This window comes from Palaemon carinicauda, chromosome 44 (assembly GCF_036898095.1).
Source record: "Palaemon carinicauda isolate YSFRI2023 chromosome 44, ASM3689809v2, whole genome shotgun sequence".
NCBI lineage: Eukaryota > Metazoa > Arthropoda > Malacostraca > Decapoda > Palaemonidae > Palaemon > Palaemon carinicauda.
Window position 1 is genome coordinate 32,583,587 of NC_090768.1, and position 27,365 is coordinate 32,610,951.

At 39.2% G+C, this 27,365-nt stretch overlaps 3 protein-coding genes across 4 annotated transcripts in view; 2 read left to right on the forward strand and 1 right to left on the reverse strand.

Annotated features, from left to right (window-relative positions):
* The window catches only part of Wdr82 (WD repeat domain 82), a 38,121-nt gene extending 28,049 nt beyond the window's left edge, over positions 1 to 10,072 (reverse strand). The window contains exon 1 of the mRNA XM_068366910.1: positions 9,826 to 10,072. Within this exon, the coding sequence (XP_068223011.1) occupies positions 9,826 to 9,986 (161 nt within the window). The 5' untranslated portion in view covers positions 9,987 to 10,072. The remainder of the gene's footprint in view (positions 1 to 9,825) is intronic.
* The window catches only part of LOC137634545 (uncharacterized), a 469,969-nt gene that overhangs the window by 59,397 nt on the left and 383,207 nt on the right, over positions 1 to 27,365 (forward strand). The gene's annotated exons all lie outside the window — the stretch shown is intronic.
* The window catches only part of LOC137634330 (uro-adherence factor A-like), a 45,282-nt gene continuing 33,009 nt past the window's right edge, over positions 15,093 to 27,365 (forward strand). For both annotated transcript variants that reach the window (XM_068366714.1, XM_068366715.1), the window contains exons 1-4: positions 15,093 to 15,199; positions 18,772 to 18,947; positions 19,249 to 19,406; positions 19,614 to 19,696. In XM_068366714.1, coding sequence (XP_068222815.1) covers positions 18,783 to 18,947; positions 19,249 to 19,406; positions 19,614 to 19,696 — 406 coding nt within the window. In that variant the 5' untranslated portion in view covers positions 15,093 to 15,199; positions 18,772 to 18,782. The remainder of the gene's footprint in view (positions 15,200 to 18,771; positions 18,948 to 19,248; positions 19,407 to 19,613; positions 19,697 to 27,365) is intronic.

Below are 27,365 nucleotides of genomic sequence, written 5' to 3' on the forward strand. Positions count from 1 at the left end.
GCGATACCAGTGTTACGAGACTCCGAAGGGTCAACGCAACGGGAAATCGCAGTTTCCCTGCCAAGATAACCCAAAGGCTCAGCATGACAAAAACCAATAGAGCCCGAGGGCTCAGCGTAACCTCGGTTGCGAGCACTCAATGGGTCAGCACAATGAGAAACAAAGGTTTCCCTGCCACGAGGCCCCGAAGGGTCAGCGTGATGAGAAGTACGAGAGCCCAGGGGCTCAGCGTAGCCAAGGTTGAGACCCTGAAGGGTCAGCATTACGGGAGACCGAGATCTCCCTGCCACAAGGACCTGAGGGTTCAGCGTGACTGATGAAATGAGAGCCCGGAAGCTTAGCGTAACTGGAACTTGAAAGTTCCAAGTCATGAGAACCCGGAAATTTAACGCGACGGAGGCCTGAAGGACTCCTAGGGTCATGAAAATCAGCAGGATCAACATGACAAGAGCCTGAATGTTCACGATCATGCCAGCCCGAAGGATCAACGTGAGGAAAACCAGCAGGTTCAAAAAGACGTCTCCTTACAGCCCAAGGAGGAGAACGTCCAGGCTAGAGTTGTCACAAACTCTTCCACCCTACGATCCTTCGAAGAGGAACATAGAGAAGACTTCGCCCGAAGGGGAGACTGATCCAGCTCGAGAAATACCTCCTTCGAATGGAAGGTTTGTTTTCCTGAAGGAGAACATCGCTTATGACAAGGCTCTCCCTCCACCCCTGGAGGAGAACCGTAAGCGTACGGAGACCGCAGATGCCCAGTGGCGGTCTTCTCTTGGGAACAAGAGACTCGTTCCCGAAAGAAGACCGAATGGGAAATCTGCGTCGGAGAATACTCTGCCACCACCCCTTGTGGATCAGCAAACTCCTCGCCGTCGGAAACAGACTCAGAGCCTGAGTGACGGACAGCAGCGCCTGCGCCAACACAAGGAGGATCAACCTTCACGGAGGAAGATGACCAGCTTTTCTCCGCTCCTAACTGAAGGAGCTCAAAGGGGGACCATCGACGCCCAGCGATGGCCAAAAGGATGCATGATCAGAGAAAAAGCAGGCGTTCCCTGGAGGAAGGGAAGAAACCAACTCACTAGGGGAGTCAACGCCTTCACCTACCCCAAAGGTTTGACCTGAAGTCACAAGCCTTGCGCTGCTGCTCGGCCGCAGGGGAGCAGCTTGGGAAAGAGATCAGGGGGGTAGAAGAAGCAGAAGCCCGTGATTTCTTCGATTTCGAGGAAGACCCTGAAGGCGAAGAATCGCGCTTATATTTCTCCTTCTTCTTACGCCTGAACCTCTCCCACTGGGAGACAGGGTACTCCCGACACTCAACACAGGTGTCGTCCCGTGAACAACGATGGTTTCCCTGAATAGCGAAGGGTTTATATTTGCGCTGGAACAACTATTATTTTATCACTTATCTCTGGATGACAGATAAGATACAACTAAGGAATGTTTTTCTCCTTTGAAAGCACTATGTACTTAGTCTTTCCAAATTCATAGTGCTTATTAGAAAAGTTTTTATTGTTTTCAGTGTTGAAAAGCAGCATTCTGCCTCTGTTGTAGTCATGGGATATGTCAAGAAAACCGTAAAAAATGTAAAAGAAAAAAAAAAAAAAAAAAGGAATCACATAAAATAGCAGGAAGTAGGATAATATGTTATTTTCCTTAGTAAAATAAATTTTTGAATATACTTACCCGATGATCATATAGCTGGATCCCTGCTGCCCGACAGAAAAAACCTACGGGCGGAATACGCCAGCGATCGCTATACAGGTGGGGGTGTACATCAACAGCGCCATCTGTCAAGTAGGTACTCAAGTACTCGATGTCAACAAAGAACCAATTTTCTCCTCTGTCCCACTGGTTCTCTATTGGGGAGGAAGGGTGGGTCCTTTAATTTATGATCATCGGGTAAGTATATTCAAAAATTTATTTTACTAAGGAAAATAACATTTTTCAATATCAAACTTACCCGATGATCATATAGCTGATTCACACCCAGGGGGGTGGGTAGAGACCAGCATTACAAGTTGACATTATGAGCTAAGTATTCCGTATTTCATTTTAGCAGTTATTCAAAATAACAAGCATAAAATAAATAAGTACCTGGTAAGGAAGACGACTTGAACAATTACTCTGCCTTTTTAAGTACGTCTTCCTTACTGAGCCTCGCGATCCTCATAGGATGCTGAGCGACTCCTAGGAGCTGAAGTATGAAGGGTTGCAACCCATACTAAAGGTCCTCATCAAAACCTCTAATCTAGGTGCTTCTCAAGAAATGATTTTGACCACCCGCCAAATCAAGTAGGATGCGAAAGGCTTCTTAGCCTTCCGGACAACCCAAAAATATTTCAAGAGAAAGATTAAAAAGGTTCTGGAATTAGGGAATTGTAGTGGTGGAGCCCCCACCACTACTGCACTCGTTGCTACGAATGGTCCCAGAGTGTAGCAGTTCTCGAAAAGAGACTGGACATTCTTAAGATAAAAGACGCGAACACTGATTTGCTTTTCCAATAGGTTGCGTCGAATATATTTTGCAGAGATCTATTTTGTTTAAAGGCCATGGAAGTTGTGACAGCTCTAACTTCGTGTGTCCTTACCTTCAGCCAAGCTTGGTCTTCCTCATTCAGAAGGGAATGAGCTTCTCGTATTAACAGTCTGATAAAAAAGGATAAAGAATTCTCTGACATAGGCAAAGATGGATTCTTAACTGAACACCATAAAGCTTCAGACGGGCCTCGTAAAGGTTTTTAAAATAGAACTTAAGAGCTCTTACAGGACATAATACTCTTTCTAGTTCATTTCCAACCATACGATAAGTTTGGAATATCGAACGATATTGGTCAAGGCCGAGAAGGCAGCTCGTGTTTGGCTAGAAAACCAAGATGTAGAACATGTAGCCGTTTCGGATGAGAATCCGATGTTCTTGCTGAAGGCATGAATCTCACTGACTCTTTTAGCTGAGGTTAAGCATATCAGGAAAAGAGTCTTAAAGGTGAGATCTTTCAGGGAGGCTGATTGAAGTGGTTCGAACCTGTCTGACATAAGGAATCTTAGAACCACGTCTAAATTCCAACCAGGTGTAACCAAACGACGCTCCTTCGTGGTCTCAAAAGACTTAAGGAGGTCCTGTAGATCTTTATTGTTGGAAAGATCTAAGCCTCTGTGACGGAAGACTGATGCCAACATGCTTCTGCAACCCTTGATAGTGGGAGCTGAAAGAGATCGCTCTTTCCTCAGATATAAGAGGAAGTCAGCTATTTGAGTTACAGAGGTACTGGTCGAGGATACGGATACTGACTTGCACCAGTTTCGGAAGATTTCCCACTTCGATTGGTAGACTCTAAGGGTGGATGTTCTCCTTGCTCTAGCAATCGCTCTGGTTGCCTCCTTCGAAAAACCTCTAGTTCTCGAGAGTCTTTCGATATTCTGAAGGCAGTCAGACGAAGAGCGTGGAGGCCTTGGAGTACCTTCTTTACGCGTGACAGACGTAGCAGGTCCACCCTTAGGGGAAGTGTTCTGGGAACGTCTACTAGCCATCGAAGTACCTCGGTAAGTTATTCTCTCGCGGGCCAGAGGGAAGCAACTAGCGTCAACTTTGTCCCTTCGTGAGAGGCGAACTTCTGCAGTACCTTGTTGACAATCTAGAACGGAGGGAATGCATATAGATCTAGATGAGACCAATCTAGTAGAAAGGCATCTATAAGAACTACTGCTGGGTCCGGGATAGGTGAGCAAAGTATTGGGAGCCTCTTGGACATCGAGGTTGCGAAGAGATCTATGGTTGGCTGGCCCCAGGTGACCCAAAGTCTCTTGCATATATCCTTGTGGAGGGTCCAATATGTTGGAATTATTGTCCCTTCCTATTGAGACAATCTGCTATGACATTCAAGTTGCCTTGGATGAAACTCGTTACTAGTGAAAAGTCTAGACCTGTTGCACAGGAGAGGAGGTCACTTGCAAACTCGTACCATGTCAGAGAGTAGGTCCCTCCTTGCTAGGAGATGTACATCAAAGCAGGGAGTTGACCGTGTTCACCTCCACCACTTTGCCTTGAAGGAGAGACCTGAAGCTTTTCCAGGACAGACGTACTGCCAGAAGCTTCTTGCAGTTGAAATGCATTGTCCTTTGACTCGAGTTCCATAATCCCGAGCATTCCCTACCGCCTAAGGTCGCACCCCAGCCTACGTCCGATGCGTCTGAGAAGAGAACGTGGTTGGGAGTCTGAACAGTCAGGGGAAGACCCTTTCTAAGGTTGATAAAGTCCTTTCATCAAGTCAGACCAGACTTATCTTTCCGGAAACCGGGATCGAGACCGCTTCTAGCGTCTTGTCCTTTCCAGAGAAGAGCTAGATGATACCGAAGAGGATGGAGGTGTAGTCTTCCAAGTGACACCAATTGAACCACGGATGACAGTGTCCTAACCAGACTCATCCACAGCCTGACAGGGCCGTGTTCCTTCTTCAGCATCTTCTGGATGGATAGCAGGGCTGGGGGTTGATCGTCTTGTTCAGCCATGTCCTCATCAGAGGGTTCCTCATCCGAAACTGATGAGGAAACGGCAACGGAGTGGGCAACGTCTGACTCGCTGAATCCGGTCGCACAGGTGGATGCGTGACGGAGCCGGACACAAGATCATGGTACTGCTGCACAGTCTGTGAACTGTCAACCATGGGGACGCGAGGAAGTACAGCGACAACCCGAAACTGTCTAGACTGTCTGGGTTGTGCAGACAACCCCCTACCGGATTGCTGAGGTTGCTGCACTGCGTCACAACAAGTCACCTCTGCTGGTTGTTGAACGTCTTCCTAGTGACACTCTGAACGTCCACAACCACCTCCGAGAGTCGCTTAACGTCAACGTGCGACTGGCAACCCACACTGGGTCGCACCGGTGGAGGAACCATCTCAACTGGCGGACGTGAGTAGGATACCTCAACGTCAACAGGGCGTACAACCAACCGGTAGGAAGGTTGTTGGCTAGAAGGTTCTTCTCCGTAAAAAATCCTCTATCAAGGACTAAGCTTGGACTGCATGTCTTGCAACAAAGCCCATTAGGGTCTATGGGAGCAGGTGTGGCAACAGACGGGGTTAGCGACTGAAGCGGAACCATTTACCATCCCTGGAAGCATGTAATGCTTTAATTAAAGTCCATAAGAGGCTAAGCAGCTTAAGGCTCCTCTCCAAATGACAGAGTCCTCAAGGGAATATCAGAAGGAGGGAGAACAGCACTTTCTCATCTACAGGAACCATGTCCGAGAAAAGCTAGGTTATCTCAGTGAGGGTTTCACTGGTGCATAAGCAGCAGACCAGAAGGCAACGTTATGTAACTGCTTGACAGTCTGTGAACTGTCAAAAACTGAACTGTCAACCACAACAGGTGCGTGAGGACATACAGCCCTGGTGCATTAGTAGCAGACCAGAAGGCAAATTCATGTAACTGCTTGACAGTCTGTGAGCTGGCAACAACCAAAGCTGTGTGGGGAAGCCTCAACTCCTGACTGACTAGTCTGCTGCGGGCGAGAGGCGGTAACCACAGTGGGTTGCGGAGGCTGACACACCGTGTCAAAACACGGCAGCTTGTGGTAGCTCACGCACGGCAACGGAGTGCTCCGTGTGTCTGTGGGAGTCAGCATGCGTCTGGCAGGGTCGACTGCGCATGGGTGGAGGAGCTCTCACAACAAGAGTGTGGGAGCAGGCAGCCATGCTGGGCGCACAACCGTGGCAGGCTGTAGGCCAACGGGTGCATCGTCAACCTTCTCCGCAGTCGGAGTGTGGGAGCAGGCAACAACCAAAGCGGAGTGGTGGTGCGTGGTGGGGACTGCCGTGGGTTGCGGAAACTAACGCATCGCGTCAAAACACGGCAGCTTGACTCCACCTTCCCACTGCTGATGCGGTAGCTCACGCATGTTAACGGAGGGAGCCGCACGTCGGCTAACGTTAACATGCGTCTGGCAGGGTCGATCGCGCATCGGAGGTGGAGCTCTCCGCAGCCGGAGTGTGGGAGCAGGCAGCCTCAGCGTGAGCTGGGCGCACAACCGTGGCAGGTTGTAGGCTAACGAGAGCAGTGTAAACCTTCTCCGCACGAAACTCCTGCATAACCGCAGCTAACTGAGTCTGCATAGACTGCAGTAAAGACCACTAGGGTCTACAAAAAACGGCAACAAACGGAGCTACTGTCCGTTGTGACTGAGGGTCTAAAACAGCTGGTGCGGCAACAGACGGAGTTACTGCCTGTTGCGGTACCACCTTACCTCTCTTGGGAGGTGTGCAGTCGTCGGATGACTGCAGCGAGTCCGAACTGACCCAGTGGCTACACCTAGGCCGTTGGACTTGCGCGGAAGGGACCGACTTGCACTTAAAAAGCTGCAAGATTTGGTCCATGGTTTCTACGAGAAACCTCTTCCGCAGACGAGGAATAAATGGGCTCTCTCGTCTTTGTGTGGGTGGGGCGATCACGTCGGCAACGTGTGTAGATACACCCGAAACCACGGAGGGAAACGTCTGTTCGTCGATCAAGGCCTGTGGAACCCATAAGTCGTTCGACATTACTTCTCCCCTGGGCTTGGGAGCTTGTAAGAGGTCCCGGACTAGGTGAACAACTGGCACGAACAGACGAACCCTCGAACGCAACACTGTAACACTTTGCGCATATCACTTTATCACTTTTGATTTTCTGTTTGCACTTATTTCACTGAAATCGAAACTTTAACTGATTTCTACCTGAAACACGCAATCCTATCCTTCATTAAAAGGTAGTAATTGCGAAAACAGTATTACAATGCAACAGAAAAACATAATTAAAAATAAAGAATTCAGTGGCTGGAAAAGAGACTAAACACTAGATCAAATAAACTACGTTTAAAATCTCTCACCGCATAAAGCCTGGGAACAAGAATAAAACTCTAGAAACGTTTTACCTTCTTCCCCGTTTATTCTCCTCTCTCTCCCTCCGTCTCTATCTCTCTCTCCCTTCTCTCTTGACTTAGAACCTGAGAGAAGAGCCCAATTATATATCGTTAAAACATATTATTTGCTAAAGGAAAAAACTGAAAGGTTTCCCAAATAAAAAGTTCCTTTATTTACAATTTAAACCATTTAAGCTAAGAAAGAATGAACGAAACGCTAGAATCGGTTTACTCTTACTGCAACGTGAAACCGTGAAATACTCTCTCTCTATCGTAACGATAGAGCGCATGTTGAACGTTCTGAACGTCAACAACTGCGGAGACTAAACTAAACGTTAGTTCATCTTTGAAAACAGTACGAGACTATCAAAGAAATTCTTTCATAAAACATTAAAATTAAAAAAGTATTAAATTCTTAAAAGGTAAATACGATATGACGGGCTCAATGTTAATTAACTTCGGTTCCAAGTAAGGACCGCCTACTACTAGGAAAGGTCGCATATAAACAAACATAAAAATTAATTTTTATAAGTTTATAAAAAAGGAAAGTTAATCGAAGAGGCCTATAAAGGCGGAGAGATATAAAATAAATAGATCTATAACTTGTTAAGCAAAATTACCAAAAACCTAAACACACTTCCGTCTAAGGGAAGGGTCGGCCATTTAAAAGTGAAAGAGAGTCCATACTCTCTTCGTCACCAACACTTCCGTCTAAGGGAAGGGTCGGCCATTTAAAAGTGAAAGAGAGTCCATACTCTCTTCGTCACTATAATTAAATCTATCCAAAACGAGTTCAAGTTTTGAAATGAAGATAAAACCCCTGCATAGCGAAAGCTCAAAACTGGAATAGTGTACTTCACCAAATCGTTGTGAAAACAAATCCAGTTAGGGACGGCGTATTTAGTAGGTCTTGCCTGTGGCACGACAGAGGGAAAATTGGTTCTTTGTTGACATCGAGTACTTGAGTACCTACTTGACAGATGGCGCTGTTGATGTACACCCCCACCTGTATAGCGATCGCTGGCGTATTCCGCCCGTAGGTTTTTTCTGTCGGGCAGCAGGGATGCAGCTATATGATCATCGGGTAAGTTTGATATTGAAAAAACTTAATTCTATATCTTATCATATTCAAGAATATAGTACTGTACACAGTTTTCTTGCATGACACCCATGGATTAAAAAAAAAAAAGTAATTAACTTCCACCAACACACCAAGGTCAGCAGTGTCGGAATGACAATGCTCTCTCTCCCTCTTTGCCTGTGGCTCAGACTCCCCTGTAGCTTCCTGTGTGCATGCGTGAGACAGACAAACACCCTGCAGCTGGAACTGTTGAGTGTACAGTTCTATACAAAGATTCTTTTAATTTCTTACCATAAAGTGAAGGATGGCTACTGACATTAAGCTTAAGGATCAGCTACTGCACAAGTATGAAGAAAGAATGAAAAAGAATAATTATTTTGAATATTATCAATAACATTAAATAAAAATTGGGGGTGCTGCAGTTTGACAGTACTTATCACGAGCTGCCGCCATCGATAGCACTATATACAGTATGATGATTTTTTCTTTAATTCTTTCTTTATACTTAAGACAACATATAATCCTTAAGCTAAATGTTAGTAGTCATCTCTCGGTTTAATAAAAATACACAAAGCTTCTTATGGAACTGTGAACTTCACAGTTCCAGCGGCATGGTGATTAGCTGTTGTGCAAACGAGCTCATAGAACCAGCGAGGGAGAGTGAGCGCTATTACTGACTTTCTTGTGCTGGTGGAAATTATTATTTTTTCTTACATGGCGTGTGATGTGCTTGAAAACCGGGTACCATATACTTGAATACCATAAAGTAAAATACTTAAAAATGTATGTGATAAATCAAATGCATAGCTCCTGTTGTCAGTAGGATTCCCTGAGTCATAGGACCAGGAAAGCAGCCCTTAAAGTAAGTGTACAGTGTAGAATTAAATTATTATCCTACTTCCAGCTTAAATGAACAGGTCTTCAAGCTTCAACTAAACATTTAGGAAGACAAGGTTATTATAAACTAATTAAGATTAAAAAGTATCCATGAATTTTCAATGAGTTTAGGCTTTCTAAATCAGGTTTGGTGGGTGGGCCAAGGATGGCCATTAAGATAATAATTCTAAAAATAATGGGGGTGTATGTATGATAGCGGCCACCTGTATGTATTATTACGGCTAACTTAGAATACGACAGTGTAAGGGGGGGTCACAGCAAGCGTTAGTCCCCCGATAGGTAAGTAGGTAAGGAAATGGCTTGTAGGTTAGGTTAGGGGGGAAAGAATAAGTTAGTTGATGTCCAGTTTTAATCAATGCGTGAGGAACTGGCCGCTGATATACAAAGGCTCCTAATAATGTATTTTTGGTAAATAAGGAAGATCTAGTTAAGGGAAGGTGCGGAATGGACTCCATGGAAGGGAAGAATGGCCTAAAGCCCGTTAAGGACCCAGAGTACTAGGACCGAGCGTACTAGGTCAGAATAGGTTAATCTAACGTATGTAAGGTATGACAAGGTTAGGCATCTGTAATTATCTTTGTGACATTTCCGTTTGAAATAAAATTATAGGATTATTATTAATGACACATGATCTGCAAGACCTGTAAGAATTGTAATAATTTTGGTATTATTGTACTGTATGTTCGTTATGCGGATTCCCAACGACAAATCCTTATTTTCCTAATATGATTTCCTAATAATTGTATTATAAATGGGCTTAGGGAACAAAAATGAGAGGTTTGTACTAGCAATACTATTAACTAATGTATAAAACCTAAGTTAATCAATTGAAAATTGCAATATGCATTTGGCGAGAAATTAGGGTCCCTCACTACAGTATTATCCTACGCTGAGCTCCTGCAAGATAGTTGAAAATAACCTGATAGGCTTATGGGGAAAATTTACTTACGTTCCCTTCTCACAATCATAAATGATAATTTGATCATCATCACTGGAAGTGATCAGTAACTCTCCACTTGGTGAGAAATCTATGTTATTTATGCGCTCTGTGTTGTCTCGAAAGAGTTTTGCAACACGAAAGGTTCTAACCACTTGGTCAACCAATTTCATTTTGGACAACACAAGTAGGAACTTTTGTTGTTCTGTGCAACAAACATAAACATAAAATCGGCTTTTGTTGGCTTTGGCTGCTGTTATTCCACCACCTACAATGAGGGATGCGTTGCTTCCTCAAAATTTATATTTTACTTAAATATTTTAACTTAACAATTTAAAATACGGTAAAAATTCCAATCTAAACAAGATATTTTGTATTTTTATAAAATTTTCTATGTCCTTTTATTATAATTAGATATCACCATTATTGGAAATAATGCCAAATACTATGAAAATTAAAAATACTCGTACTGAGCGTATCCGCATCCATGTTTTCATGAATATCATTCGATTCAGATGAAAAGCGTTTAACAAAAACCTTGCCTAGTTCTTAATATAGATGGTTGATTTTGTAAATTCAATTAAAACAATTTGGTTGACATTTACCTTGTAATGCAAAACTGTTTGTTCTACTGCCTTCTTTTCAAATTAAAAGAGGGTTTCGAAAAAAAAATCATAACTAATGGTGTTTCTAGAAGCATTAGAAATAGTATTATCTCATTCACAATAACAATGAGGACAGCTCTACAATTTTCTCAGCATAGTGAATTTTTAATATCACTTATAGATTAGTTGCGAACTTTGATAGTTATAGTAAGATAAAGAGTCATTTATGTCTTCTAATAACAATGTCGTTTGTGAACGTCAATTCAAAGATTTTTTTTTTTTATTATTACCCAAAATGGCGCAACAACAACAAAAAATTATTTGCACTTTGGATGTTCTAAATCTAATCACTTGAAACAGCATCTTACAAACACGGACTTGCTTAATTCATGAAATATCTAATATTGATAATTAGTTCTGTGATATCCAACGTATAGGGAGGCCCCCGATACCATCATTGGTGCCCTATTTCGTCCTGCCCTGGCTATGACAATGGCAACGTTCTAGCATTGCATTCGCAAGCACTCCATATAGGGGCATCCTTGCAGAAACAGGAATATGGTCAGTGTCTCGCCAAACAGAATATATAAAAAAAGATGATGCTCTTCAATAACATCATAAACTCAGATGAAAAAAAGACTAGTCCGGGGGATAATTGGGGATCGTTGAAGAACCCCTATGGAAACTGCTGGAGTAACAGCAATGAAGAAATTTGTTGTAAATGGGGAATTAGAATAGAAGAAATAAGAGGTTTGGGGGAAAAGAAACCAAGAGAAGAATTGTGGGAAAGATAGGGAAAACTATTTAAAAAAATAACAATGAATGAAAACATTTAGATTCATAGAAGGAAATGGCCCGCATCCTCACATCAGAGAAATTACGTGTGTGGATAAGGCAATCGTTGTAATGAAGGCAAGATTGAATATGCTCAAGCTTAAAGCAAATTTCAGGGGAAAATACACAAACAATGTGTGTGGCCCATGCAAAGGAGAAGAAGATAATACAGAATGTTTATTTTTCATGGCCGAAATTAATGAAAAGTTTATGAAACAAGACAAGCGTAAAAAAAAAAAAAAAAGAATTTAAGCAGTCCAAATTAAACACAATATGTTGCCAAAAACTGATAATAGCAAGGTATGATATATCCCAAATGGTTTCAAGGTAGAATGAGATAAAAATAGATTTCAAGATTTTCATTAATAAAGTTGGTTATGATGTAGAGCCTAGTTGTTTGCGGACTATGGCCAGATGTAGCACACAGACTGCCTACTGCCTAGTGTCCGAATGCCAACCACACTCCAACGTTCACTACACTAAAAGATATAACGGCGAAATACTCAGAAATCTGGGCAAAGGGTAAATAGTCAAGAGAACTGGGCACCACCCCTCGATTTTAAACTGGGCAACGAACTTATATTCTAGGTCAAACCACATATCATGTGAATATAGTGTGACAAGTAATGGGCAGGAGCACTATTATTATTATTATTATTATTATTATTATTATTATTATTATTATTATTATTATTATTATTATTATTATTATTATTACAAGCTATTGGAAAAGAAAGATGCTATAAGCCCAAGGGCTCCAGTAGGGAAAAATAGCGTTGTGAGGAAAGGAAACAAAGAAATAAAAATCTACATGGGAAGTAATAAATAATCTAAATCCAATATTCTATGAACAGTAACATCAAATTAGATCTTTCATATATAAACTATAAAACTTAAAAAGAAAAAAGAGGAAGAGAAGTAATATAGAACAGCATGGCCAAGTATACCCCCAAGCAAGAAAACCCTAATCCAAGACAATGGTACAGAGGCTATGGCACTAACAATGGTTTGATTTTGGAATATCCTTCTCCTAGAAGAGCTGCTTACCATAGCTAAAGAGCCTCTTCTACCCTTGCCGAGAGGAAAGTAGCCAGTAGCCACTGAACAATTACCTTGCAGTAGTTAACCCCTTGAGCGAAGAAGAACCCTTTTGTAATCTTAGAGTTGTCAGTTGTATGAGGACAGAGGAGAATGTGGAAAGAATAGGCCAGACTATTCTGTTGAGTTATTGGTTTTGTCCATCGTTTCCCAGCAATGAATTGGCTTTGACTTGTCAGTAGAGGGTAGGATGGATTCAACTGGAACCAACATTGCTCCAGAAGTCAAAGTAAACCCAGAAAATCAACCATGTAGTTATATTGAAGCTACCACGAGATATCCGAATGATTGTAGACATTAAAGTCTTCAAGAGGAAACTAAAGACTTTCTCATTCCACAAATCTCTTGACAGTGACGATTCAACAGTAAATGAGCAGTTCGTTATATGAAATGTTGAATACCCAGAACGAACAAGATAAAACGACAGTGGAGGTCCTGTAGAGAGTGAGGTTCTCCTGCTTGTATGGGACCGGAAAAGCAGCCGTCAAAGTAAAATAAAGTACCTGCCCCACTTAGGTTAACTGAACCGTTTTAGAAGTATTTTGAAAACACCTCACGACTGAGATTATGGACATCAATTACAGTCACTTGAAAGAGAAAGAAGATTCGCTGAGTGAGTTACATTTGTTTGCCCACAAAAAAAAAAAAAAAAAAAAAAAAAAAAACAGCTTCCCCCACATTTGCAACGAAAATTTGGAATGCAAAAAAAAAAATAATCTTTACAAATGCACATTGATGATAATTTTGGTACTTCCTCAAATATAGGCCTATTTATCCTGTGAAAAGAACTACCTTGTAAACATGAAGAATCCTATGCTTCGCCGTGTAAAGATGAATAACTATAGAAAACCCTGGGTTAACTGTCATCTTTTCAAGATCGCAATTGGGTGCTGTGAAATGTTTATGACATTCAAATTAGTCTATACAATAGGCCTACTTAAAATTTATATTTATAGTTTCAATACTAGGGGCGATATCGATAGCATTGGTACACTCAGCGCATGGGCTGTTCAGAATTATAGCACCTTTATTAACAGAAGTACTAATGGCATAAAAACTGTCATAATAAAAAATTGGAAAATGAATTTATTTTCGTTCATGCCCTTATTGCTCTTTGAATTGCTTCTTCTTCCACAAGAAATAAAAAAGTTTAGAATTTCTACAAAAAATATCCATGAAGGCTTCAGTTGAATATCCACAAATTCCCACAAAGGCTGATTTTATCCACGAATTTATGGATAATATCCACAAAGTGGCAACACTAGTACTAGCTATTTGATGATGATGATGATGATGATGATGAATGCAACACGTGGTGCTCAGATGCAAAAATAATACAAAGGGAAATTAATGTACTATTATTATTATTATTATTACTTACTAAGCTACAACCCTAGTTGGAAAAGCAGTATGCTATAAGCCCAGGGGCTCCAACAGGGAAAATAGCTCAGTGCGGAAAGGAAAAAAGGAAAATAAAATATTCTAAGAAGAGTAACAACAATAAATATCTCCTATATAAACTATAAAAACTTTAACAAAACAAGAGGAAGAGAAATAAGATAGGAGAGTGTGCTCGAGTGTACCCTCAAGCAAGAGAACTCTAACCCAAGACAGTGAAAGGCCATGGTACAGAGGCTATGGCACTACCCAAGACTAGAGAACAGTGGTTTGATTTTGGAGTGTCCTTCTCCTAGAAGAGCTGCTTACCATAGCTAAAGAGTCTCTTCTACCCTTACCAAGAGGAAAGTGGCACTGAACAATTACAGTGCAGTAACCCCTTGGGTGATGAAGAATTGTTTGGTAATCTGTGTTGTCAGGTGTATGAGGATAGAGGAGAATATGTAAAGAATATGCCAGACTATTCAGTGTGTATGTAGGCAAAGGGAAAATGAACCGTAACCAGAGAGGAGGATCCAATGTAGTACTGTCTGGCCAGTCAAAAGACCCCATAACTCTCTAGCGGTAGTATCTAAGTGAATACTGATTAGTTTCGTGAAGTCAAAAGGGAAAATAACCTAATTAGGACTCACTCAACATATTCATATTCCCTATGTTTTAACCCTCCCCCCTCACACAGACACACACACACACACACACACACACACACACACACATATATATATATATATATATATATATATATATATATATATATATATATATATATATATATATATATATATATATATATTTCTTAACAAAGAAATTTCAGGATATTGACCCAATGCTTCTTTTGTAACATAATGAGACCTAAATTGGATAATCTAGTTTATGTATGAAAAATTCCCGAGTCTAAATATCATCAGTGAGAATAAAAATACTTTTTATTGCACCCATTCAAAGGAACGACGGTTCATTTAGTATAACTCCCAACTTCCCACGCATTTTCTACCTTGACAACTTTGAAATTACACAAAACATTTGATAATATTGGTTAAGACAATACATTGTAAGTTATTGTTTTAAAAACTTGATTTTGAAAACACAAGTTTCAATATGAATGATTGATAACAAAATGCAAGTTTGTAAAAGGCTGTACTATAATCAAAGTGCGGTCTATTGAAATTATATTCTTTTTAAAAATCTTTTATTGCTTTATTTATGACACTGTGATAAATCAAATTAAAATAAATATATAACCCTGGTATATTTAAAATCTAATTGTCTACTCTCAACGATGATTTAGAATAATTTGAAATGTTTGTCAACATTAACTATATAGATAGTTTTGTCAACAGTCAACTCGACCTTCTGCGCATGCGCCTGTTTGGGCATTTAATTCAAAACTGTTAAAGGGTGTGCGGTGTCGAGAAGTGATTTTATTTTTTCCATTAACTACGTTAAATTCGGTTAGTATGAATTGCTTTTTATTGTATATTTGAAATGCAGGGTTGATAATTGTCATTTTGTTGGTAGTGAAGTGTTAATTTTTAATAACCGTTTCTGATAACAGTCAAATGTACTTAAAATTATCCGATTGCCATCGTTGTTTTGAATGTTGCGTACACCAGGTCACTTCAGTTTTAACTTCACAAATTCACAACAACAAAGTTACTTGTCTCCTATGAAGCTAGGAATAGCCCCCAAGCGTACTGGATATAATTTTTCATGTCTTTTAGTGTTTATGTATTTCATTTATGGGGACTAAGCTGTTGTAACGACCTAGGACACGCCTAGGCTATCTAACTTTGTATGACTAATTTTTTACTGTACTTTTTAGCGTACTTATCAGGTTACATGACCGGCTGAAATGTAAGAAGGTACACATGATGTTACCAGATTTCATAAGGGAAACGACCTAGCCTAAAATTCCTTACCTTAACTATCTTGAGATTTCTTGTTCTTTCATATCGAGTGTGATCTCCTCCTCTAGGATTGTATCCTTACCTCACCAAATGTCGTTTAGGTTAGGTCATGTCCTGTGTTTGCTTACGACTCTAGTGTGAAAATGGTTTTTCAGGTATATGTTCATTTCTGTTTTGACGTTATTACTTATTTTAGAATGATTTATTGTTAATTTGTTCTCTTCATTTATTTATTTCCTTATTTCCTTTCCTCACTGGGCTATATTTCCCTGTTGGAGCCTCTGGGCATAAGCATCTTGCTCTTCCAACTAGGGTTGTAGCTTGGATAGTAATAATAATAAGTGAGACTAATTTGTAGCGAATTAAATGAACCATAACTTTTTCAAATTGCATATCTTGTGTATTATTATTTTCTGACCATGAATTTTGCAGTAAACCATCCATTAATTTATTAGTTTTATTACCTGCCCCCTATGAAAACCATTGTGGGGTAGGCTATCCCAGTGGGAAATGGGTGGTCGAATGGGAAAGCTTTTTAGATAAGTGATTTGCAAAAGTAGGATTGGTGAAAAAAGGTATAATAAATTGCAAGGTAACTTGTTGAAAAAATATATCGTATATTGAACTTGTAATTGGCAGGAAAATAAATTATTATTATATGATACTTTAATGCTTTACTGCCACAAGGATCACGTGACTTGGTATACACAAAAGCCAGTAGGAAATAATAAAAAGCTTTAGTACCAAGCGCTTTCCTGCATTGTACCCTGAAGAAGTGTATTAAAATGCACGAAAGCACTTGGTACTAAAGCTTTTTATTATTTCCTACTGGCTTTTGCGCATGATACTTTAAGTTTGAATTTCAGTAAATATTGGATACTTCAATTTCTAGCTAAATACTTAAACCATATATTTTTCCTTCTTGCTATCTTGTGTTTTATGATTATCTTTTCCTAACCTCCCACCTTATAAAAACAATTACAGTATAGGGGATCTCAGAGGGAAACTTGGCTTTTGGGTAGGAAATGCCTATAAACGAGAAGTTGAAAAAATATATGGTTCACGTAAGTGGCGGGAAATAAAAGACATTACTTTTCACAAGATCATATGATTTGGAAGATGCTACAATCAAAGAACTGTTTAAGTTCTAATGAAAATGTTTCGTTAGATGATTGATATGGACCCGCCCGAGTAGTAGTTCACTCGACTTCAGTGGAGGGTTGGATTTAAACCCCCCCCCCCCAAAAAAAGAAATGTACCCGTAAACTATATCGCGTACCCGGATGGTTTTTACTCGGACGGGGCTTTCTTCTCGTAGCGAACTAAGCCGTAACCAGGCGACTTGTACCCAAATAGCCTAACTGTCAAGTCGTACCCAACAATAAATTGTAGCTTTGCTACTATGGACCATGGTATCAACTATTGTCTTCTTTTTATGATCTTAAAATTAATCATGCTGTGTCTAATACAGTATTGCTCGAATGAACAGGGCTATTCCGAGCGCTTTTTGCGTTGGCTGTTATTATTATTATTATTATTAGCTAAGCTGCAACCCTAGTTAGAAAAGCAGGATGCTCTAAGCCCAAGGGCACCAACATGGAAAATAGCCCTGTGAAGAAAGGAAATTCGGATATAGATAAACTACAAGAGAAGTAATGAACAATCAAAATAGACTATTTTAAGAACAATGACATTTTAACAGATTTTTCATATATAAACTATAAAAAGAGACATGTCAGCCTGTTCAACATAAAAGTATTTGCTGCAAGTTTGAACTTCTGAAGTAGTTTTGCTTAGCGTGTGAATGTGGTGGTTCGATGTATAGCAAGTGATAGGTTTGGAATTTCTACTTAATAGTTAGAACTCACTCACTTGTTGTTAACAGCCACCTCCTTGGCTTACGTATGCTGTTACCTGCCATCACATACAAATGTCCAAAATATCCACGTTTGATGAGAGAGAGAGAGAGAGAAAGTGTGAGGATGTCTCTTTGGTAGAGCGATTTATTTTAAGCATTTAGAGAGCTCTTACGATCTTGCTCTTATTCTTGAACTCGTTTACCGTGTTACTGTTTACTACATCTGCTGGAAGTCTATTCCAGGTATATGCTATTTAGTATGTAAAGAAATTGCCACATTGAGTGGTGCTGTATCTTTTCAATTCCAGTTTGTATCTGTTACCTCTGGAGTGATTTGTGCTAAGTGTAGTTTGGTGTAGTCTACATTTGTTACTCCTTTAAGAATTTTGAATGCCTCATTAACTGTCTCCCTAGTTGTTGATTTTGTTGATCAAATAAGTTCCAACATTCTATCCTCCTTCTATATCCAAATTCCCTAAGTGTTGGAACTAGTTTGGTGACCCTAGCTTGTACTGCTTCCAGTCTTAATCCTTCTGATTATTAGGGAGGGATGGATAGAATGCATTCAAACCTATTTTTTTTACTGTATTTAGATACACATTTAGACAACATAGCTAATACAAAGATATAGGTTCTCCTTTGGCCAAGAATTATTTGCATTCGACTGAGACCTTTATGAGGTTGGCAGGAGTTGTCGTCTTCGTCTTTGTTCTAATACAGAATCGGGTGCTTTGACAATTCATTAAATGTAAACCAGCCAGTATTTAGTTCATAGGGACATACTCCCTTTTAAGAATGGTTCGTCTATTAAAGGAATGAGGGTTAGTTTTCATGTAGGAACATAGCACATTTTTTAAAAGAAATTTCTATTTTTCTTAAGTAAACAAACCTAAATTCTTTAATTTACACTTCCTGCCTCAATCACCCCACTAAGTCCCAAGCAAAAGTCATGCTCCCATGTAAAGAACTCATTATTTTATAATTAAGAAAAACACATTCGAATATTTTTTATCATCCCAAACAATTCCATTAATGATTTTATGTTTTATACCCTTCTGTCATCCCTTGAATCTGCTCTATGTTTACATGAGAAGTGAGGAAAGCTTAACATCTTTCTTGAGTGAAAAAGACTGGTGATTCTGAGAACATTTGACACATGAATGTAGGCACATAATGTTAATATTTAAGTGGTGTGTAGGGACAAATGTTTGCTCTAAGATGTGATTTACTTAATAGAAATTTTCATAAATTCTTTCAGAACTTGTAGCCATGAGTGAAATTGAAAACATCACACCAAGCGAAATGAAAGGTCAGTTTAACAAAGGGAAAGAGTCTTCAAAAATATATGTCGATGGTAGTAAGACTCCGCGCACTCCTTTTAAGGACATTGGAAATAAATCTTTAAATAAGACTATGAGCCCTTTGAAAGAAAAGGTAAGCAAGTGTGTTTTGTAAACATTTTGGCATATATTTTTCAAGTATTTCACATATACGTTAACAGACTTTTATGACATAGTACAGTACTTTAATGTTTATTTTACATTTCTGAATTTTTTACTTTTAAGTTTTTGTGGCTTTTAAATTATTTTAGTTTTGGTTATAGTAACCAAAAGCAAATCTCTTGTCTCTATTCCTTATTGTTCATGCTTCAACTGTGGCAATATTTTCACACTTCATATATAGTGGAGAGAAATTCAAAGGTGATAAAGTTCTTGCTTTTGAAATGATTTTCCAGGGTGTGTCTCCAACCAAGTTTGAAGCAATCCAGTCACTAGACGAAGAGGAAAATTGGCGAGACCGTACCGAAGTGGTCACAAAATTGGAGCACACAGCATATAAGATAATGGCAAGAGAAATAGTAGAAGAAGCAATAGAAAAATTGCCAGGAATGAGGTGTGTACAGCATTACCTTTGTAGTGTACTAAGTAAGATGGGTCCAGGAATGTTTTATTAACAGCATGAGTTACAGTATTGTTAATTAGTTCTTTGAAGATATACATTTTTGAAAGTTATCCATTAAAAGTATAAGTTTGTATTTTAAAGGGTTATGGCTTTATATTCGTATAATAGCATATTGATGAAGTTTATAATTTATATCAGGGAATCTAGTCAAACGCCTGCTGAACTGAAGTTTTCAAAGATGGCATTCAGAGAACGACCGTCTAAGAATATGGATGACTCTGGTAAGTTCCATATAAGTTTCTCTACAGTTTTGAGAAGAATTTGATAGTAATGTTTGTTTATTTCTGTAAGTGTAGACCTTTTATCTTTTAAATAGGAGATACTTAGTAGGAGCACTGAAATGGCTGTTGAATAGTTAAGGTAATTAAGGGCAGGTTGGTATGGTGGAGTTGCCTACCTGCCCAACGGAGTTGGACCACTTTTGTCTTTGGTTACTTGGTAAAAGGATTTCTTAATGTTAGCTCCTCAATTTTTAACCTTATCTTTTAGATTTTTTTTCTTCTATTTATTTTTTAGTTTTTAGTGCACTCGCCTGACATGCGGAAGTGCTCTGAAAAGGTGAGACGTGGTAAAATAGTTTATTTGTTCCTACATGAGTACAAACCTTCCTTTAATAGGAATATGATTTCAAGAAGTTGGAAACTTTTGTTGTTAAAATAATGACAAGTTGGAAATTTTTGCCGTTGAAATTATAACGATATGTCTGTAGTTAGTGGCTGGCGGCAGCGAAGCCACACTTCACTGCTAGTGCACCAAGTAGCTACTTTGATTTCACCTGCCGATGTGTACTGATGTATTATCTGCGTCGTAACCCAAACCTGACTGAATTAATTTTTCCCATTTTTTCTGTACTGTAGAAAGAACTGCAGAGTATGGATCGAAACGGGTCACTTGCCTTAGTTAGATAGGCACTGCGCACCACAAGAAACTGGCTATCCTTTGATGAATTTAGACAGTGAATCCTGTATGGATTCAGTCAGTGTATGGAAAGCGAAAATGACAGAATGGCCCTCAGTCCCGGCCATGGTGGGGTGCTAAGAATCTTTCGGTTTATAAATAAAATCATCATCAACATCTCCTACGCCTATTGACGCAAAGCACATTGATTAGATTTTGCAAGTCATTTCTATCTTGAGCTTTTAATTCAATACTTCTCCATTCATTATCTAATACTAGGCGCATCATAGTCCTCAGCCATATAAGTCTGGATCTTCCAACTCTTTTAGTACCTTGTGGAGCCCAGCTGAATGTTTGGTGAACTAATCTCTCTTGGGGAGTGCTAAGAGCATGCCCAAACCATCTCCATCTACCCCTTATTATGATTACATCTACATATGGCACTCGAATAATCCCTCTTATAGTTTTATTTCTAATCTTGTCCTGCCATTTAACTCCCAATATCCTTCTGATGGCTTTGTTCTCAAATCTACTAAATCTGTTGGCGATTGTTTCATTGTCATACCATGACTCATATCCATTGAGTAACACCGATCTCACTAAACTGATATATAGTCTGGTTTTTATATTTAAATTCAGGCGATTTGATTTCTAAATTTTACTTAACCTAGCCATTGTCTGATTTGTTTTTTCAATCTTTCACTAGATTCTAATTCTAAAGACCCTGTAATGGAGATCATAGCTCCTAAATACTTAAATGATTCTACCCCATTAATCCTTTTTTCTTCCAATGATATTTCATCTTCCATTGCATACTCTGTTCTCATCACCTCTGTCTTTCTTCTACTGTATCTTCATTCCAACCTCGTATGATATTTCATGCATTCTGGTAAGCAAGCGTTGCAAATCTTGTGGTGTCCTGCTAACAAGGACAGCATCATCAGCATACTCTAGGTCTACTAAATTCCTTTCACCAATCCAGTCCAATCCTTCTCCACCATCTGTGACTGTTCTACGCATTACAAAATCCATGAGGAGGATAAACAACATACGTGACAACACATTCCCTAGGAGTACTCCGCTGTTCACTGGAAAATCATTTGATAAAGAGTCCGTTAACTTTAACTTTGCCCCTGCTATGCTCATGAACAGACTTAATCAAATTTACATATTTAAGAGAAATTCCATAATAACGCAGTACTCTTCATAGAATTGGCCGGTGCACACTATCAAAGGCTTTTTCATAGTACACAAATCAAAAGGGGGTTTTTATATTCTCGCATTGCGTACATGCGTCAAAATAAAAGTTTGGTCAGTGCAACTTCTACCTATTCAAAATCCTGCTTGTTCATCTCTCAGCTTTTCATCAATATATATCTGCTCAGGATAGAGTTGGAAGAGAAGAGTAGGAATGATGATAACACCAAGAGCAGAAAAGGCATTAACCAAATGGAGTGCTGTAAATAGTAGATTGTTACTTGCAAAGTTTAAATCAAAGCATTGTAATATGAGTTTTATAGTTTGCTTTGCACCAACAAATGATTCCCCTGAAGAAAGGAAAGATTAATACTATGAAGAACTATAGAGTACTGTATAATAGATGAGATACCGGAGAGAGATATGAAAACTGTAATTGGTGACTTCACTGCTAAAGTTGGAAAGAATAATCAAGGTAAAAAGAATGTGATGAGTGTTGAGGGTCTTAGCAAAGTTTCAAAGGAAAATGTGGCACACTTTTAAGTTTTTGTTCAACAAACAATCTTGTTATTGGAGGTACTCTTTTCCAGCATTAGGACATCCACAAATTTACGTGGACTACATCATATGGAAATTACAAAAATCAAATAGATCATATAGCCATTAATAAAAAGAGGAGGAGGACTGAGAAATGTAGGAAGCAATAGAAGTTCAGATATTGGTAGTGATCACCAGCTCCAAATTGCCACACTGAAATTAAAATTAGAAGCACCTAACAGACATGCAGGTAGTATACCTAGGTTTCATACAACTAAGCTTCTGGAAGATGAACACACAAACCTTGGCAATTGAATGTAGGAATCGATTTGCAGTCTTAGAGACTTTAAGAGATGAAGAGCAGACGATTAATAGAGAATGGTGTGATAATAAGAATATATATCAGTCAGTTGGTTGTGAAGTTTGGTACGTGCAGTTGCAAGGAGAAAACCATGGATATCAAATGACACTTAGGATACTAAAAAAGGAGGCAAAGACAGAAGCTGATTGTTGAAAGTTTTTGAGGAAGTAATGAAAATTACAAGGTAGAGCATGCTAAGTATTCCAGTATTAGTAGTGAGGTCAAAAGAAAAACCAGGAATGACTGGAGAGAATATTTAGATGGGAAAGCAGATGAGGCTGACAAAGGTATGAATTCAGGGAGTGGCTATGGTGTAAGAATTGCTCACAGAATATTTATGAAATCTCTACTGGGGCAAAGAAGCAGCATATACCCATCAAAAAGATAATGGCCCTATTATAAGAACAGAAGAAGAACAGCAACGTTGGATGGGAAACTTTAGTGAGGTCATGAATAGGAGATATGAAGGGAATAATTTGATTGATATACCTGAAGTTGAGGAAGATCTTGATGTGCCCATGAATGAATTCAGTGTGTTTGGAAGTCAAAGCTATCATTAAAAACTCAAGAGATGAAAGTCCCGTTCAAACTCATTGGTTTCTTTGGTCGGTGCAACCACACCATCTTTGGGAGTTGACAGGCCTATCTGCTGATTCATCAGCAGCCATTTCTTGGCCCTCCTTGGTCCTAGTTTGCGGGGATTTGAGGCTTCGGTGCTAATCATATGTATATATGGTCAGTCTCTAGGGCATTGTCCTGCTTGATAGGGCAGTGTCACTGTTCCTTGCCTCTTCCATTAATGACAGCCTATAACCTTAAAACCTTTAAAAGAGATTGGCTAAATTCGGGACCTTTTTCGAGATAACGTTGGTCAAAGGTTAAATTTGGTTCATATTAGTATTCTGTATTTGTCATCATCCATAGAATACTGCAATCATACATACTTGAAAGATATCAATGTAGTAGGTTGGCCAGGGCACCAGCCCCTCGTTGAGGTACTACCGCTAGGGAGATATTGGGTCATTTGACTGGCCAGACAGTACTACTCGTATATTGGATCCTTCTCTCTGGTTACGGTTCATTTTCTTTCCTACACATACACCAAATAGTCTGGCCTACTCTTTACATATTTTCCTCTGTCCTCATACACCTGACAACACTGAGATTTCCAAACAATTCTTCTTCACCCAAGGGGTTAACTACTGCACTTTAATTGTTCAGTGGCCAATTTCCTCTTGGAAAGGGTAGAAGAGACTCTAGGTATGGTAAGCAGCTCTTCTAGGAGGACACTCCAAAATCAAAGAAATGTTCTTTAAGTCTTGGGTAGTGCCATAGCCTGTGTACCATGGTCTTCCACTGTCTTGGGTTAGAGTTCTCTTGCTTGAGGGTACACTCGAGCACACTATTCTATCTTATTTCTCTTCCTCTTGTTTGGTAAAGTTTTTGTAGTTTATATAGAAAATATTTATTTCAATGTTACTGTCTTAAATTATTTTATTTTTCCTTGCCTTTTTTCCTCAATGGGCTATTTTCCATGTTGGAGCAGCTGGGCTAATAGCCTCCTACTGTTCCAACTAGGGTTGTAGCTTAGCAATTAATAATAATAATAACATTGTGGAGTTCCTCTCAAATATGTATATTTGATAAAGCCTGTTCATGAGCATAGCAAGTGGAAAGTTAATGTTAGTGGAGTCCTATCAAATGAATTTCCAGTGAACAGTGGCCTACCCCCAAGGAAATGTGTTGTCCTCCTCATGGGAATGGTGGAGAAGGATTGGACTGAATTGGTAACAGGAAATTAACGGACCTATAGAATGCTGATGACGGTATCCTTGTTAGCAGGATTTGCAAATCTTACTAACCAGAATGCATGAAATATCATATGAGGTTGGGCTGAGGATAAAGAGAAGGAAGACAGAGATGATGCGAATGGAATATATAATGGAAGATGAAATATTGGAAGGAGAAAGGATTAATGAGTTGGAATTATTTGAATATTTAGGAACTATAATCTTTAATACAAGGTCTTTAGAATTTGAGTTTAATGAAAGATTGAAAAAGAAGCAAAGCAGACAATGGCTTGGTTAAGTAAAATTTGGAAATGAAATTGCCTGGAACTGCATATAAAAATCAGGCTATATTTCAGTTTACAGAGATGGGTGTTACTCTATAGACATAAGTCGTGGTATGACAATGAAACAATATCCAACAGATTTATGTAGATTTGAGAACAAAGCCCTCAGAAGAATATTTGGAGTTGAATGGTAGGACAGGATTAGAAATTATAAGAAAGATTACTCAATTGCCATATGTGGAGGAGATCATGGTGAGGGGTAGATGGAGATGGTTTGGGTATGCTCTCTGCACTCCACAAGAGATATAAGTTTACCAAACTTTTAACTGGGCTCCTCAAGACACTAGAAAATTTGGAAGACCCTGGTCTACATGGCTGAGGACTCTAAAGCGTGAAGTAGGAAATGATGAATGGAGAAGCATTAATCTAAAAGCTCAAGATAGAGACGACTGGCGAAATCTAATCAAGCCCCTTTGTGTCAATAGGCATGGGAGGGGATGATGATGAATTATTATTATTATTATTATTACTATCCAAGCTACAACCCTAGTTGGAAAAGCAAGATGCTATAAGCCCAGGGGCTCCAACAGGGAAAAATAGCCCAGTGAGGAAAGGAAATAAGGAAATAAATAAATGAAGAGAACAAATTAACAATAAATCATTCTAAAAACAGTAACAACGTCAAAACAGACATGTCATATATAAACTATTAACAGCATCAAAAACAAATATGTCATAAATAAACTATAAAAAGACTCATGTCCGCCTGGTCAACAAAAAAGCATTTGCTCCAACTTTGAACTTTTGAAGTTCTACTGATTCAACCACCCGATTAGGAAGATCATTCCACAACTTGGTAACAGCTGGAATAAAACTTCTAGAGTACTGCGTAGTATTGAGTCTCGTGATGGAGAAGGCCTGGCTATTAGAATTAACTGCCTGCCTAGTATTACGAACAGGATAGAATTGTCCAGGGAGATCTGAATGTAAAGGATGGTCAGAGTTATGAAAAATCTTATGCAACATGCATAATGAACTAATTGAACGACGGTGCCAAAGATTAATATCTAGATCAGGAATAAGAAATTTAATAGACCGTAAGTTTCTGTCCAACAAATTAAGATGAGAATCAGCAGCTGAAGACCAAACAGGAGAACAATACTCAAAACAAGGTAGAATGAAAGAATTAAAACACTTCTTCAGAATAGATTGATCACCGAAAATCTTGAAAGACTTTCTCAATAAGCCTATTTTTTGTGCAATTGAAGAAGACAGAGACCTTATATGTTTCTCAAAAGTAAATTTACTGTCGAGAATCACACCTAAAATTTTGAAAGAGTCATACATATTTAAAGAAACATTATCAATACTGAGATCCGGATGTTGAGGAGCCACCGTCCTTGACCTACTTACAATCATACTTTGAGTTTTGTTAGGATTCAACTTCATACCCCATAATTTGCACCATGCACTAATTCTAGCTAAATCTCTATTAAGGGATTCACCAACCCTAGATCTACATTCAGGGGATGGAATTGATGCAAAGAGAGTTGCATCATCTGCATATGCTACAAGCTTGTTTTCTAGGCCAAACCACATGTCATGTGTATATAGTATGAAAAGTAATGGGCCAAGAACACTACCCTGTGGAACACCGGATATCACATTCCTATAATCACTATGGTGCCCATCAACAACAACTCTTTGAGATCTATTTCTTAAAAAATCAATAATAATGCTAAGAAACAACCCACCCACTCCCAACTGTTTCAGTTTGAAAACAAGGGCCTCATGATTAACACGGTCAAAGGCAGCACTAAAATCAAGGCCAATCATACGAACTTCCCGACCACAATCAAGGGATTTCTGTACAGCATTGGAGATTGTAAGAAGGGCATCACATGCTCCAAGGCCTTTACGAAAACCAAATTGCAAACTAGGGAGTAGATGATTACCTTCAGCAAACCTATTAAGACGTTTTGCCAGAAGACGTTCAAAAACTTTAGATAATATGGGAGTTATGGAAATTGGGCGGTAATCAGTGGGACTTGAGCTACCACAAACACATTTACATAGAGGAGTAACATTACCAATTCTCCAACTAGTGCTAAAAGCTCCTCTTCTTGCTAACTTGCGCAAAATAACAGATAACTTTGGAGCTAAGAAATCTGCTGTCTTTATAAAAAACAAAGGAAAAATACCATTTGGGTCTACACCTCCATAAGCATCAAGGTCCATCAACAGAGCTTTAATCTCACGAGATCGAAAAGCCAAACTAGTTAGTTTAGCCTCAGGAAAACAGGAATGAGGAAGTTCAAGTTTTTCATTACTCTGTTTACTGTCAAAAACATCAGCCAAAAGGGTTGCCTTTTCCTTTGGACAGTGAGTGACTGAGCCATCTGGTTTAAGTAAAGGAGGAACTGTTGCATCTACACCAAAGAGTGCAGATTTAAGGGTAGACCACCATTTATGTTCCTGAGTTGTACCAGAAAGTGTTTCTTTTATGGTTAAATTGTACTCCTTTTCAGTTGAGACATAAACTCTCTGAGCAAAAGCTCGAAGCTGAGTATAGTTGTTCCAGGTCAAATCTGATCTGTTCCCCTTCCAAAGATGATAGGCCTCCTGTTTCTCCAAATAAGCACGTCTACAATCATCATTGAACCACGGTTTGTCCTTCACTCGATACCTTAGCACACGAGAAGGGATACGCCTATCAATTATGTTGACTAGATTCTCATTCAAAGGGACAACAGGATCTACACTATTATATAATTGTGACCAATTCAAGCACAAAAGATCATGTAAAATCCCATTCCAGTCTGCT